General features: G+C 44.8%; 1 protein-coding gene across 3 annotated transcripts in view; it reads left to right on the top strand.

The window, feature by feature from the left end:
• Nucleotides 1-14,935, top strand: part of kitb (KIT proto-oncogene, receptor tyrosine kinase b) — a 69,388-nt gene that overhangs the window by 17,720 nt on the left and 36,733 nt on the right. For all 3 annotated transcript variants that reach the window (XR_011675784.1, XM_071408288.1, XM_071408287.1), the window contains exons 4-6: nucleotides 3,435-3,574; nucleotides 10,963-11,131; nucleotides 11,577-11,766. Coding sequence is in view for 2 of the 3 variants with exons in the window: in XM_071408288.1 (XP_071264389.1) it covers nucleotides 3,435-3,574; nucleotides 10,963-11,131; nucleotides 11,577-11,766 (499 nt within the window). In the remaining variant the exon portion in view is untranslated. The remainder of the gene's footprint in view (nucleotides 1-3,434; nucleotides 3,575-10,962; nucleotides 11,132-11,576; nucleotides 11,767-14,935) is intronic.

The raw sequence follows: 14,935 nt of genomic DNA, 5'->3' as shown, positions 1-14,935 counted from the left end.
CTCTAAGTGACTCTATGTTAACAGTTAGACATGGACCACCTCTATGTTAACAGTAAGACATGAACCACCTCTATGTGACTCTATGTTAACAGTTAGACATGGACCAACTCTATTTTAACAGTTAGACATGAACCACCTCTATGTGACTCTATGTTAACAGTTAGACATGGACCACCTCTATGTTAACAGTTAGACATGAACCACCTCTATGTGACTCTATGTTAACAGTTAGACATGGACCACCTCTATTTTAACAGTTAGACATGAACCACCTCTATGTGACTCTATGTTAACAGTTAGACATGAACCACCTCTATGTGACTCTATGTTAACAGTTAGACTTGGACGACCTCTAAGTAACTCTATGTTAACAGTTAGACATGGTCCACCTCTATGTGACTCTATGTTAACAGTTAGACATGGACCACCTCTATGTTAACAGTTAGACATGGACGACCTCTAAGTAACTCTATGTTAACAGTTAGACATGAACCACCTCTATGTGACTCTATGTTAACAGTTAGACATGAACCACCTCTATGTTAACAGTTAGACATGGACCACCTCTATGTAACTATATGTTAACAGTTAGACATGGACCACCTCTATGTGACTCTATGTTAACAGTTAGACATGGACCACCTCTAAGTGACTCTATGTTAACAGTTAGACATGGACCAGCTCTATGTGACTCTATGTTAACAGTTAGACATGGACCATCTCTATGTGACTCTATGTTAACAGTTAGACATGGACCACCTCTAAGTGACTCTATGTTAACAGTTAGACATGGACCACCTCTATGTTAACAGTTAGACATGAACCACCTCTATGTGACTCTATGTTAACAGTTAGACATTGACCAACTCTATTTTAACAGTTAGACATGAACCACCTCTATGTGACTCTATGTTAACAGTTAGACATGGACCACCTCTATGTTAACAGTTAGACATGAACCACCTCTATGTGACTCTATGTTAACAGTTAGACATGGACCACCTCTATTTTAACAGTTAGACATGAACCACCTCTATGTGACTCTATGTTAACAGTTAGACATGAACCACCTCTATGTGACTCTATGTTAACAGTTAGACTTGGACGACCTCTAAGTAACTCTATGTTAACAGTTAGACATGGACCACCTCTATGTTAACAGTTAGACATGGTCCACCTCTATGTGACTCTATGTTAACAGTTAGACATGGACCACCTCTATGTTAACAGTTAGACTTGGACGACCTCTAAGTAACTCTATGTTAACAGTTAGACATGGACCACCTCTATGTGACTCTATGTTAACAGTTACACATGGTCCACCTCTATGTGACTCTATGTTAACAGTTAGACATGGCCCACCTCTATGTAACTCTATGTTAACAGTTAGACATGGACCAGCTCTATGTGACTCTATGTTAACAGTTAAACATGGACCAGCTCTATGTGACTCTATGTTAACAGTTAAACATGGACCACATCTATGTTAACAGTTACAGTGAGGGAAAAAAGTATTTGATCCCCTGCTGATTTTGTACGTTTGCCCACTAAAAAAAGAAATGATCAGTCTATAATTTTAATGGTAGGTTTATTTGAACAGTGAGAGACAGAATATCAACAAAAAAAATCCAGAAAAACACATGTCAAAAATGTTATGAATTGATTTGCATTTTAATGAGGGAAATAAGTATTTGACCCCTCTGCAAAACATGACTTAGGACTTGGTGGCAAAACCCTTGTTGGCAATCACAGAGGTCAGACGTTTCTTGTAGTTGGCCACCAGGTTTGCACACATCTCAGGAGGGATTTTGTCCCACTCCTCTTTGCAGATCTTCTTCAAGTCATTAAGGTTTCGAGGCTGACGTTTGGCAACTCGAACCTTCAGCTCCCTCCACAGATTTTCTATGGGATTAAGGTCTGGAGACTGGCTAGGCCACTCCAGGACCTTAATGTGCTTCTTCTTGAGCCACTCCTTTGTTGCCTTGGCTGTGTGTTTTGGGTCATTGTCATGCTGGAATACCCATCCACGACCCATTTTCAATACCCTGGCTGAGGGAAGGAGGTTTTCACCCAAGATTTGACGGTACATGGCTCCGTCCATCGTCCCTTTGATGCGGTGAAGTTGTCCTGTCCCTTTAGCATAAAAACACCCCCAAAGCATAATGTTTCCACCTCCATGTTTGACGGTGGGGATGGTTTCTTGGGGTCATAGGCAGCATTCCTCCTCCTCCAAACACGGCAAGTTGGGTTGATGCCAAAGAACTCCATTTTGGTCTCATCTGACCACAACACGTTCACCCAGTTGTCCTCTGAATCATTCAGATGTTCATTGGCAAACTTCAGACGGGCATGTATATGTGCTTTCTTGAGCAGGGGGACCTTGCGGGCGCTGCAGGATTTCAGTCCTTCACGGCATAGTGTGTTACCAATTGTTTTCTTGATGACTATGGTCCCAGCTGCCTTGAGATCATTGACAAGATCCTCCTGTGTAGTTCTGGGCTGATTCCTCACCGTTCTCATGATCATTGCAACTCCACGAGGTGAGATCTTGCATGGAGCCCCAGGCTGAGGGAGATTGACAGTTCTCTTGTGTTTCTTCCATTTGCGAATAATCACAGAAACTGTTGTCACCTTCTCACCAAGCTGCTTGGCGATGGTCTTGTAGCCCATTCCAGCCTTGTGTAGGTCTACAATCTTGTCCCTGACATCCTTGGAGAGCTCTTTGGTCTTGGCCATGGTGGAGAGTTTGGAATCTGATTGATTGATTGCTTCTGTGGACAGGTATCTTTTATACAGGTAAGAAACTGAGATTAGGAGCACGCCCTTTAAGAGTGTGCTCCTAATCTTCGTTCGTTATCTGTATGAAAGACACCTGGGAGCCAGAAATCTTTTTGATTGAGAAGGGGTCAAATACTTATTTCCCTCATTAAAATGCAAATCAATTTATAACATTTTTGACATGCATTTTTCTGGATATTTTTGTTGTTATTCTGTCTCTCACTGTTCAAATAAACCTACCATTAAAATTATAGACTGATAATTTCTTTGTCAGTGGGCAAACGTACAAAATCAGCAGGGGATCAAATACTTTTTTCCCTCACTGTAGACATGGACCACCTCTGTGACTCTATGTTAACAGTTAGACATGGACCACCTCTATGTGACTCTATGTTAACAGTTAGACATGGACCACCTCTATGCGACTCTATGTTAACAGTTAGACATGAACCACCTCTATGTTAACAGTTAAACATGGACCACCTCTATGTTAACAGTTAGACATGGACCACCTCTGTGACTCTATGTTAACAGTTAGACATGGACCACCTCTATGTGACTCTATGTTAACAGTTAGTTGTGGTCCAGCTCCAAACAGGGTCCTGTCTGACATACTGTATGTTTACATCCACCCCCCCTCTCCTCTGCCCACACAGTCCCTGAACAGCCTCCAGTCATCAGTCTGTCCCAGAGACAGAGGGTGATCCTGAGGAGAGGAGAGCAGTTTGAGATCACCTGCAGCTCCTCCAACCTCAACCCTGACTTCAGCATTAAGTGGGACTTCCCCGTTGGAGCGGTGAGACTGGCTTCATACTGACTCTCTCTCTCTCTCTCTGTCTCTCTCTCTCTGTCTCTGTGTCTCTCTCTCTCTCTCTCTCTCTCTCTCTCTCTCTCTCTCTCGCTCTCTCTCTCTCTCTCTCTCTCTCTCTCTCTCTCTCTCTCTCTCTCTCTCTCTCTCTCTCTCTCTGTCCCTGTCTATCTCCCTTTCTCTCTCTCTCTCTCCCTTTCTCTCTCAATTCAATTCAATTCAAGGGGCTTTATTGGCATGGGAAACATGTGTTAACATTGCCAAAGCAAGTGAGGTAGATAATATACAAAAGTCAAATAAACAATAAAAATGAACAGTAAACATTACACATACAGAAGTTTCAAAACAATAAAGACATTACAAATGTCATATTATATATATGCAGTGTTGTAACAATGTACAAATGGTTAAAGCACACAAGTTAAAATAAATAAACATAAATATGGGTTGTATTTACAATGGTGTTTGTTCTTCACTGGTTGCCCTTTTCTTGTGGCAACAGGTCACAAATATTGCTGCTGTGATGGCACACTGTGGAATTTCACCCAGTAGATATGGGAGTTTATCAAAATTGGATTTGTTTTCGAATTCTTTGTGGATCTGTGTAATCTGAGGGAAATATGTATCTCTAATATGGTCATACATTGGGCAGGAGGTTAGGAAGTGCAGCTCAGTTTCCACCTCATTTTGTGGGCAGTGAGCACATAGCCTGTCTTCTCTTGAGAGCCATGTCTGCCTACGGCGGCCTTTCTCAATAGCAAGGCTATGCTCACTGAGTCTGTACATAGTCAAAGCTTTCCTTAAGTTTGGGTCAGTCACAGTGGTTAGGTATTCTGCCACTGTATACTCTCTGTTTAGGGCCAAATAGCATTCTAGTTTGCTCTGTTTTTTTGTTAATTCTTTCCAATGTGTCAAGTAATTATCTTTTTGTTTTCTCATGATTTGGTTGGGTCTAATTGTGCTGTTGTCCTGGGGCTCTGTGGGGTGTGTTTGTGTTTGTGAACAGAGCCCTAGGACCAGCTTGCTTAGGGGACTCTTCTCCAGGTTCATCTCTCTGTAGGTGATGGCTTTGTTATGGAAGGTTTGGGAATCGCTTCCTTTTAGGTGGTTGTAGAATTTAACGGCTCTTTTCTGGATTTTGATAATTAGTGGGTATCGGCCTAATTCTGCTCTGCATGCATTATTTGGTGTTCTACGTTGTACACGGAGGATATTTTTGCAGAATTCTGCATGCAGAGTCTCAATTTGGTGTTTGTCCCATTTTGTGAAATCTTGGTTGGTGAGCGGACCCCAGACCTCACAACCATAAAGGGCAATGGGCTCTATGACTGATTCAAGTATTTTTAGCCAGATCCTAATTGGTATGTTGAAATTTATGTTCCTTTTGATGGCATAGAATGCCCTTCTTGCCTTGTCTCTCAGATCGTTCACAGCTCTGTGGAAGCTACCTGTGGTGCTGATGTTTAGGCCGAGGTATGTATAGTTTTTTGTGTGCTCTAGGGCAACGGTGTCTAGATGGAATTTGTGGTCCTGGCGACTGGACCTTTTTTGGAACACCATTATTTTGGTCTTACTGAGATTTACTGTCAGGGCCCAGGTCTGACAGAATCTGTGCAGAAGATCTAGGTGCTGCTGTAGGCCCTCCTTGGTTGGTGACAGAAGCACCAGATCATCAGCAAACAGTAGACATTTGACTTCGGATTCTAGTAGGGTGAGACCGGGTGCTGCAGACTGTTCTAGTGCCCGCGCCAATTCGTTGATATATATGTTGAAGAGGGTGGGGCTTAAGCTGCATCCCTGTCTCACCCCACGACCCTGTGTGAAGAAATGTGTGTGTTTTTTGCCAATTTTAACCGCACACTTGTTGTTTGTGTACATGGATTTTATGATGTCGTATGTTTTACCCCCAACACCACTTTCCATCAATTTGTATAGCAGACCCTCATGCCAAATTGAGTCGAAGGCTTTTTTGAAATCAACAAAGCATGAGAAGACTTTGCCTTTGTTTTGGTTTGTTTGGTTGTCAATTAGGGTGTGTAGGGTGAATACATGGTCTGTTGTACGGTAATTTGGTAAAAAGCCAATTTGACATTTGCTCAGTACATTGTTTTCATTGAGGAAATGTACGAGTCTGCTGTTAATGATAATGCAGAGTATTTTCCCAAGGTTACTGTTGACGCATATTCCACGGTAGTTATTGGGGTCAAATTTGTCTCCACTTTTGTGGATTGGGGTGATCAGTCCTTGGTTCCAAATATTGGGGAAGATGCCAGAGCTAAGGACGATGTTAAAGAGTTTTAATATAGCCAATTGGAATTTGTTGTCTGTATATTTGATCATTTCATTAAGGATACCATCAACACCACAGGCCTTTTTGGGTTGGAGGGTTTTTATTTTGTCCTGTAACTCATTCAAGGTAATTGGAGAATCCAGTGGGTTCTGGTAGTCTTTAATAGTTGATTCTAGGATTTGTATTTGATCATGTATATGTTTTTGCTCTTTATTCTTTGTTATAGAGCCAAAAAGATTGGAGAAGTGGTTTACCCATACATCTCCATTTTGGATAGATAATTCTTCGTGTTGTTGTTTGTTTAGTGTTTTCCAATTTTCCCAGAATTGGTTAGAGTCTATGGATTCTTCAATTACATTGAGCTGATTTCTGACGTGCTGTTCCTTCTTTTTCCGTAGTGTATTTCTGTATTGTTTTAGTGATTCACCATAGTGAAGGCGTAGACTCAGGTTTTCCGGGTCTCTATGTTTTTGGTTGGACAGGTTTCTCAATTTATTTCTTAGATTTTTGCATTCTTTATCAAACCATTCGTCATTGTTGTTCATTTTCTTCGGTTTTCTATTTGAGATTTTTAGATTTGATAGGGAAGCTGAGAGGTCAAATATACTGTTAAGATTTTCTACTGCCAAGTTTACACCTTCACTATTGCAGTGGAACGTTTTACCCAGGAAGTTGTCTAAAAGGGATTGAATTTGCTGTTGCCTAATTGTTTTTTGGTAGGTTTCCAAACTGCATTCCTTCCATCTATAGCATTTCTTAATGTTACTCAGTTCCTTTGGCTTTGATGCCTCATGATTGAGTATTGCTCTGTTCAAGTAGACTGTGATTTTGCTGTGGTCTGATAGGGGTGTCAGTGGGCTGACTGTGAACGCTCTGAGAGACTCTGGGTTGAGGTCAGTGATAAAGTAGTCTACAGTGCTACTGCCAAGAGATGAGCTATAGGTGTACCTACCATAGGAGTCCCCTCGAAGCCTACCATTGACTATGTACATACCCAGCGTGCGACAGAGCTGCAGGAGTTGTGACCCGTTTTTGTTGGTTATGTTGTCATAGTTGTGCCTAGGTGGGCATATGGGGGAGGGAATGCTGTCACCTCCAGGTAGGTGTTTGTCCCCCTGTGTGCTGAGGGTGTCAGGTTCCTGTCCAGTTCTGGCATTTAGGTCGCCACAGACTAATACATGTCCCTGGGCCTGGAAATGATTGATTTCCCCCTCCAGGATGGAGAAGCTGTCTTCATTAAAGTATGGGGATTCTAGTGGGGGGATATAGGTAGCACACAGGAGGACATTTTTCTCTGTTAAGATAATTTCCTTTTGAATTTCTAGCCAAATGTAAAATGTTCCTGTTTTGATTAATTTAATGGAGTGAGTTAGGTCTGCTCTATACCAAATTAGCATTCCCCCTGAGTCCCTTCCCTGTTTCACACCTGGTAGTTTGGTGGATGGGACTACCAGCTCTCTGTAACCTAGAGGGCAACCAGTGGGTCCGTCTCCTCTATACCATGTTTCTTGCAGGATGACAATGTCTGCATTACCGATTTCTTTGGTGAAGTCCGGGTTCCTGCTCTTTAGGCCAAAGGCAGATGACCTCAGGCCTTGGATATTCCAGGATGATATAGTGAAGGCTTTTTGTTCCATAAAGTGTCCAAAGTTGTTGGTCGGGGTTTGGCCTCAGGCCAGTAAGTGTGAGCAGAGCCTGCTGAGCATCTGGTACATGCCGTTGGCTTGGGCGAGTGTAAGAGTGGGGGTTGGGCCTGTTTGCCCGCTCACTACCTGGGCGTATGTGTGACTTCCATGTTGATGCCCTCTTTGCGGGGGTGGGGTGCATGGGGTGGGCAGGAGTGGCATGGGTCTGATCTGAGGGGGCCTAAATTGGGTGTGGGCATGGTTGATGTGGGGGGGGTGTGTAGGTCCAGGGGGGGGTCCTGGAGGTCTTGGAGGGTGTCTCGCTGGTCTGGGTGGGGTGTCTATTGATCTGTTGCTCCTGTGTGAAGTGTTGGGGCTTCGTTTGAGAGCGATGTCCTTTAGAGTCCGGGCAAAGGTGGGCACTGCTGCCTTGTAGAGGTGGACCTGGTCATAGAGGCTGTTCAAGTCCAGGGTGGAGTGGTGTGCCAGAAAAACATTTGGTTTTGAGGCACAGTCACGGGAAATGCTTGCGTTTACCCGCTGTATTGTAGCAGGGTGGAAGTCTTTTCGTGGTAGCAGGGTGGAGATAACCACTTGTGCGTTGGGGAAAGTAGAAGAAGCTTTTTCAATCACTCCCTTCAGTGCTGTGGCCACCCTTTCCTGCTGTGCTCTCAGGTCATTTGTGCCTGTGTGTATTATTATGTGGCTAGGTGAGCCTAGTTTGTCCTCAGACAGAAGGTCTAGGGCGCGCTGGGTGTTTGGACACCAGAGTTTAGACACACTGTGTTTGGGAAAAAGTTTTTTTTCTTCTATATATTTCCCATTTGAGTCCATAAGAAGGACAATCTGTGTCTTGTGTTTGTCCTCAGTGGGTGTGGGGGGGTTGTCAGGAGGGCTATCAGGGTGGCTGACAGGGGGGGTGCTCAGAGGGGGTGAGAGCTGCTGGGCTTGGGGTTTTTCTTTTGTCTGTTCTGTTGTGGTGTCGTTTCTATGGTCAGGGTCTGGTGTGGACTGTTCTGCTGTGGTGTCGAGACTTTTGTCGGGTGCTGACGTGGGCTGTTCTGCTGGCGTCTCTGTGGGGATGGCCACCTCCCTAGTGGGTTGTTCTCTGTCACATGCCATCCCCCTCAACCTCTCCTCCAGCAGTCTGATCCTCTCCTCCATCCCCCTCTCCCTCTCCTCCTGTAGTCTGATCCTCTCCTCTAGTGCTCTGTTCTTCTCCTGCTCCTGCTCTTTCTCCTGTTGATGTTGTCTCACCACTGTCCATAGTGCAGATATGTCTTTCTCCACCTCCAGCTCTCCAGGTCTGGTTAAGGGGGTGTTGTTGTGCTGGACTGTTGTCTGGGTCTGTGCTGACTGGAGTGTGATCACCTGCTGTTCCAGCTCCACCTGCCTTACCTCCAGCTGGGTGAATTTATCCTTCATTTCAATGAGGGAGAAGTACTCTGTACTGGGAGGTTGACTGTCTGCTGAGGGTTGCTCGTCTGTGGGGTTATATGGTGAAGAGGTTTGGTCTGACCCACTTGGGGTGGGGGTATCTTTATCAAGGGAGAGCTTCTCCTGCTGGGCTAATTCTTTGATTAGGTGAAAGTCCAGCTGAAACTGTTTGTGGTTGCCCTGTACTCTCTCTGTCTCTTCCCCGTTGGAGCGGTGAGACTGGCTTTATACTGACTCTCTCTCTCTGTCTCTCTCTCTGTCTTTCTCTTTCTCTCTCTCTCTCTCTCTCTCTCTCTCTCTCTCTCTCTCTCTCTCTCTCTCTCTCTCTCTCTCTCTCTCTCTCGTCTCTCTCTGTCTCTCTCTGTCTCTCTCTCTCTCTCTCTCTCTCTCTGTCTCTTCCCCGTTGGAGCGGTGAGACTGGCTTCATACTGACTCTCTCTCTCTCTGACTCTCTCCCTTTCTCTCTCTCTCTCTGTCTCTCCCTTTCTCTCTCTCTGTCTCTCTCCCTTTCTCTCTGTCTCTCTCCCTTTCTCTCTGTCTCTCTCCCTTTCTCTCTCTCTCTCTCCCTTTCTCTCTCTCTCCCTTTCTCTCTCTCTCTCTCTCTCGTCTTTATCAAAGGTAATAGATGTTACATAGTGCCACAACGTAGTAGTATTCACAGTGTTCTATTGCTTCTACCAGTACACTACCCATGACCCACCTTCTACCAGTACACTACCCATGACCCACCTTCTACCAGTACACTACCCATGACCCACCTTCTACCAGTACACTACCCATGACCCACCTTCTACCAGTACACTAACCATGACCCACCTTCTACCAGTACACTACCCATGACCCACCTTCTACCAGTACACTACCCATGACCCACCTTCTACCAGTACACTAACCATGACCCACCTTCTACCAGTACACTACCCATGACCCACCTTCTACCAGTACACTACCCATGACCCACCTTCTACCAGTACACTACCCATGACCCACCTTCTACCAGTACACTAACCATGACCCACCTTCTACCAGTACACTACCCATGACCCACCTTCTACCAGTACACTACCCATGACCCACCTTCTACCAGTACACTAACCATGACCCACCTTCTACCAGTACACTACCCATGACCCACCTTCTACCAGTACACTACCCATGACCCACCTTCTACCAGTACACTAACCATGACCCACCTTCTACCAGTACACTACCCATGACCCACCTTCTACCAGTACACTACCCATGACCCACCTTCTACCAGTACACTAACCATGACCCACCTTCTACCAGTACACTACCCATGACCCACCTTCTACCAGTACACTACCCATGACCCACCTTCTACCAGTACACTACCCATGACCCACCTTCTACCAGTACACTAACCATGACCCACCTTCTACCAGTACACTACCCATGACCCACCTTCTACCAGTACACTACCCATGACCCACCTTCTACCAGTACACTACCCATGACCCACCTTCTACCAGTACACTACCCATGACCCACCTTCTACCAGTACACTACCCATGACCCACCTTCTACCAGTACACTACCCATGACCCACCTTCTACCAGTACACTACCCATGACCCACCTTCTACCAGTACACTACCCATGACCCACCTTCTACCAGTACACTAACCATGACCCACCTTCTACCAGTACACTACCCATGACCCACCTTCTACCAGTACACTACCCATGACCCACCTTCTACCAGTACACTACCCATGACCCACCTTCTACCAGTACACTACCCATGACCCACCTTCTACCAGTACACTACCCATGACCCACCTTCTACCAGTACACTACCCATGACCCACCTTCTACCAGTACACTACCCATGACCCACCTTCTACCAGTACACTACCCATGACCCACCTTCTACCAGTACACTACCCATGACCCACCTTCTACCAGTACACTACCCATGACCCACCTTCTACCAGTACACTACCCATGACCCACCTGAGAGTCCAGTATAGTGAACCCCTGACCTCTGACCCCTGTCTGCAGCGAGCCTTCCAGGCCCACACCTCCCACATCCTGGCTGGTTCCCGTGGTTACCAACGCTCCGCCTCCCTCTGGATCACCTCTGTCAACCAATCAGACGCCGGGACATACCGGTGCCACGCCCACAACGAGAGGGGCGCCACCGCCGATACCCTGCACCTGGATGTCCGTGGTGTGTGTGTGTGTGTGTGTGTGTGTGTGTTTGACCCCGTCTTTCGTCTCTGTGTGTGTGTGTGTGTGTGTGTGTGTGTGTGTGTGTGTGTGTGTGTGTGTGTGTGTGTGTGTGTGTGTGTGTGTGTGTGTGTGTGTGTGTGTGTGTGTGTGTGTGTGTGTGTGTGTGTGTGTGTGTGTGTGTCTGTTTGAGTCTCGCAAAGACAGAACCTCAATGATGGAATCTGTTAACCTCTATAACACTGTAACTGATGATAGTCTAACTCTGTCTAACCCTGTTTAACCCTGTCTAACCCTGTCAGAGAGAGGGAGAGTCTAACCCTGTCAGAGAGAGGGAGAGTCTAACCCTGTCAGAGAGAGGGAGAGTCTAACCCTGTCAGAGAGAGGGAGAGTCTAACCCTGTCAGAGAGAGGGAGATTCTAACCCTGTGTGTGTTCCCCCTCCAGAGCGAGGCTTCATCAGTATGCTGGGTGACTCCCGGCCTAGCCAGTCTGCTGTCAGGGAAGGGGAGAGTCTAAGCCTCAGGGTAGAGTTGGAGTCCTACCCCAGACCTGGCACTCTGTCCTGGGCTTACAACGGCAAGACCCTCCACAACACCACGGAGCACGTCATCACTGTCCAACGACACAGATACAGGTACTAGTCACATGGAACATCACTGTCCTACGACACAGATACAGGTACTAGTCACATGGAACATCACTGTCCAACGACACAGATACAGGTACTAGTCACATGGAACATCACTGTCCAACGACACAGATACAGGTACTAGTCACATGGAACATCACTGTCCTACGACACAGATACAGGTACTAGTCATACAGGTACTAGTCACATGGAACATCACTGTCCTACGACACAGATACAGGGTACTAGATCACATGGAACATCACTGTCCTAACGACACAGATACAGGTATCTAGATCACATGGAACATCACTGTCCAACGACACAGATACAGGTACTAGTCACATGGAACATCACTGTCCAACGACACAGATACAGGTACTAGATACATGGAACATCACTGTCCAACGACACAGATACAGGTACTCAGATACATGGAACATCACTGTCCAACGACACAGATACACGTTCTAGATACATGGAACATCACTGTCCAATGACACAGATACACGTTCTAGATACATGGAACATCACTGTCCAATGACACAGATACACGTTCTAGATACATGGAACATCACTGTCCAACGACACAGATACACGTTCTAGATACATGGAACATCACTGTCCAACGACACAGATACACGTTCTAGATACATGGAACATCACTGTCCAATGACACAGATACACGTTCTAGATACATGGAACATCACTGTCCAACGACACAGATACAGGAACTAGTCACATGGAACATCACTGTCCAACGACACAGATACAGGTACTAGTCACATGGAACATCACTGTCCAACGACACAGATACAGGAACTAGTCACATGGAACATCACTGTCCAACGACACAGATACAGGTACTCTCCACAGACAGATACACGTTCTAGATACATGGAACATCACTGTGACGGTTCAGAGAGAAAATGTCTGCCCCAGTGTAATATTTCATTCAATCATTTTATTTGAATGACTAAAGTGCAGACATACAAATTATATATTTTTTAAAATATTTCACTTAAAAAATATGATTAAAAACTTTTTGGGGGATACTAAAAGAATAATACGTTAATTTGATTAAATACACTATTTCAGCATTACATAAGACATTCAAATGCATCAAATGTACAACAAATATGAAGATAAATATCTCTTAAAGAGCCAGTCCACTTTTCAACCTCATGTTCATTATCTCATTATTTTACATTTACATTTTTAGTCATTTAGCAGACGCTCTTATCCAGAGCGACTTACAGTAGAGTGCATACATTTTATTACATTTTTACATACTGAGACAAGGATATCCCTACCGGCCAAACCCTCCCTACCGGCCAAACCCTCCCTGACCCGGACGACGCTATGCCAATTGTGCATCGCCCCACGGATCTCCCGGTTGCGGCCGGCTGCGACAGAGCCTGGGCGCGAACCCAGCCCAGCCTGGGCGCGAACCCAGAGACTCTGGTGGCGCAGCTAGCACTGCGATGCAGTGCCCTAGACCACTGCGCCACCCGGGAGACATCTCCAGCCAACCTCATGTTCATTATCTCCAGCCAACCTCATGTTCATTATCTCATTATCTCCAGCCAACCTCGTGTTCATTATCTCATTATCTCCAGTCAACCTCATGTTCATTATCTCATTATCTTCAGCCAACCTCATGTTAATTATCTCATTATCTCCAGCCAACCTCATGTTCATTATCTCATTATCTCCAGCCAACCTCATGTTCATTATCTCATTATCTCCAGCCAACCTCGTGTTCATTATCTCATTATCTCCAGCCAACCTCGTGTTCATTATCTCATTATCTCCAGTCAACCTCATGTTCATTATCTCATTATCTCCAGTCAACCTCATGTTCATTATCTCATTATCTCCAGCCAACCTCATGTTCATTATCTCATTATCTCCAGCCAACCTCGTGTTCATTATCTCATTATCTCCAGCCAACCTCGTGTTCATTATCTCATTATCTCATTATCTCCAGCCAACATCATGTTCATTATCGCCAGCCAACCTCGTGTTCATTACCTCATTATCTCCAGCCAACCTCGTGTTCATTATCTCATTATCTCCAGCCAACCTCATGTTCATTATCTCATTATCTCCAGTCAACATCGTGTTCATTACCTCATTATCTCCAGCCAACCTCATGTTCATTATCTCATTATCTCCAGCCAACCTCATGTTCATTATCTCATTATCTCCAGTCAACCTCATGTTCATTATCTCATTATCTCCAGCCAACCTCATGTTCATTATCTCATTATCTCCAGCCAACCTCATGTTCATTATCTCATTATCTCCAGTCAACCTCATGTTCATTATCTCATTATCTCATTATCTCCAGCCAACCTCGTGTTCATTACCTCATTATCTCCAGTCAACCTCATGTTCATTATCTCATTATCTCCAGTCAACCTCGTGTTCATTATCTCATTATCTCATTATCTCCAGCCAACATCGTGTTCATTACCTCATTATCTCCAGCCAACATCATGTTCATTATCTCATTATCTCCAGCCAACCGCATGTTCATTATCTCATTATCTCCAGCCAACATCATGTTCATTATCTCCAGCCAACTTCATGGTCATTATCTCATTATCTCCAGTCAACATCATGTTCATTACCTCATTATCTCCAGTCAACCTCATGTTCATTATCGCATTATCTCCAGCCAACATCATGTTAATTATCTCATTATCTCCAGCCAACATCATGTTCATTATCTCCAGCCAACCTCATGTTCATTATCTCATTATCTCCAGCCAACTTCATGGTCATTATCTCATTATCTCCAGTCAACATCATGTTCATTATCTCCAGCCAACCTCATGTTCATTATCTCATTATCTCCAGCCAACCTCATGTTCATTATCTCATTATCTCCAGGCAACCTCATGTTCATTATCTCATTATCTCCAGCCAACCTCATGTTCATTATCTCCAGCCAACCTCATAGTTTCACCTCGGAATTTGACGTATTTTGGATTAATGTTGATTCTTTACGCATTAATTCCACGTGGTTACAGGGTTCATTCTGTTTGGTTACAGGATTAATTATGTGTGGTTACAGGGTTAATTCTGTGTGGTTACAGGGTTAATTCTGCTTGGTTACAGGGTTAATTCCGTGTGGTTACAGGGTTAATTCCGCTTGGTTACAGGGTTA

This window comes from Salvelinus alpinus, chromosome 6, assembly GCF_045679555.1.
Source record: "Salvelinus alpinus chromosome 6, SLU_Salpinus.1, whole genome shotgun sequence".
Classification (NCBI taxonomy): Eukaryota; Metazoa; Chordata; class Actinopteri; order Salmoniformes; family Salmonidae; genus Salvelinus; species Salvelinus alpinus.
This window is presented reverse-complemented; position numbering and strand designations above follow the sequence as displayed.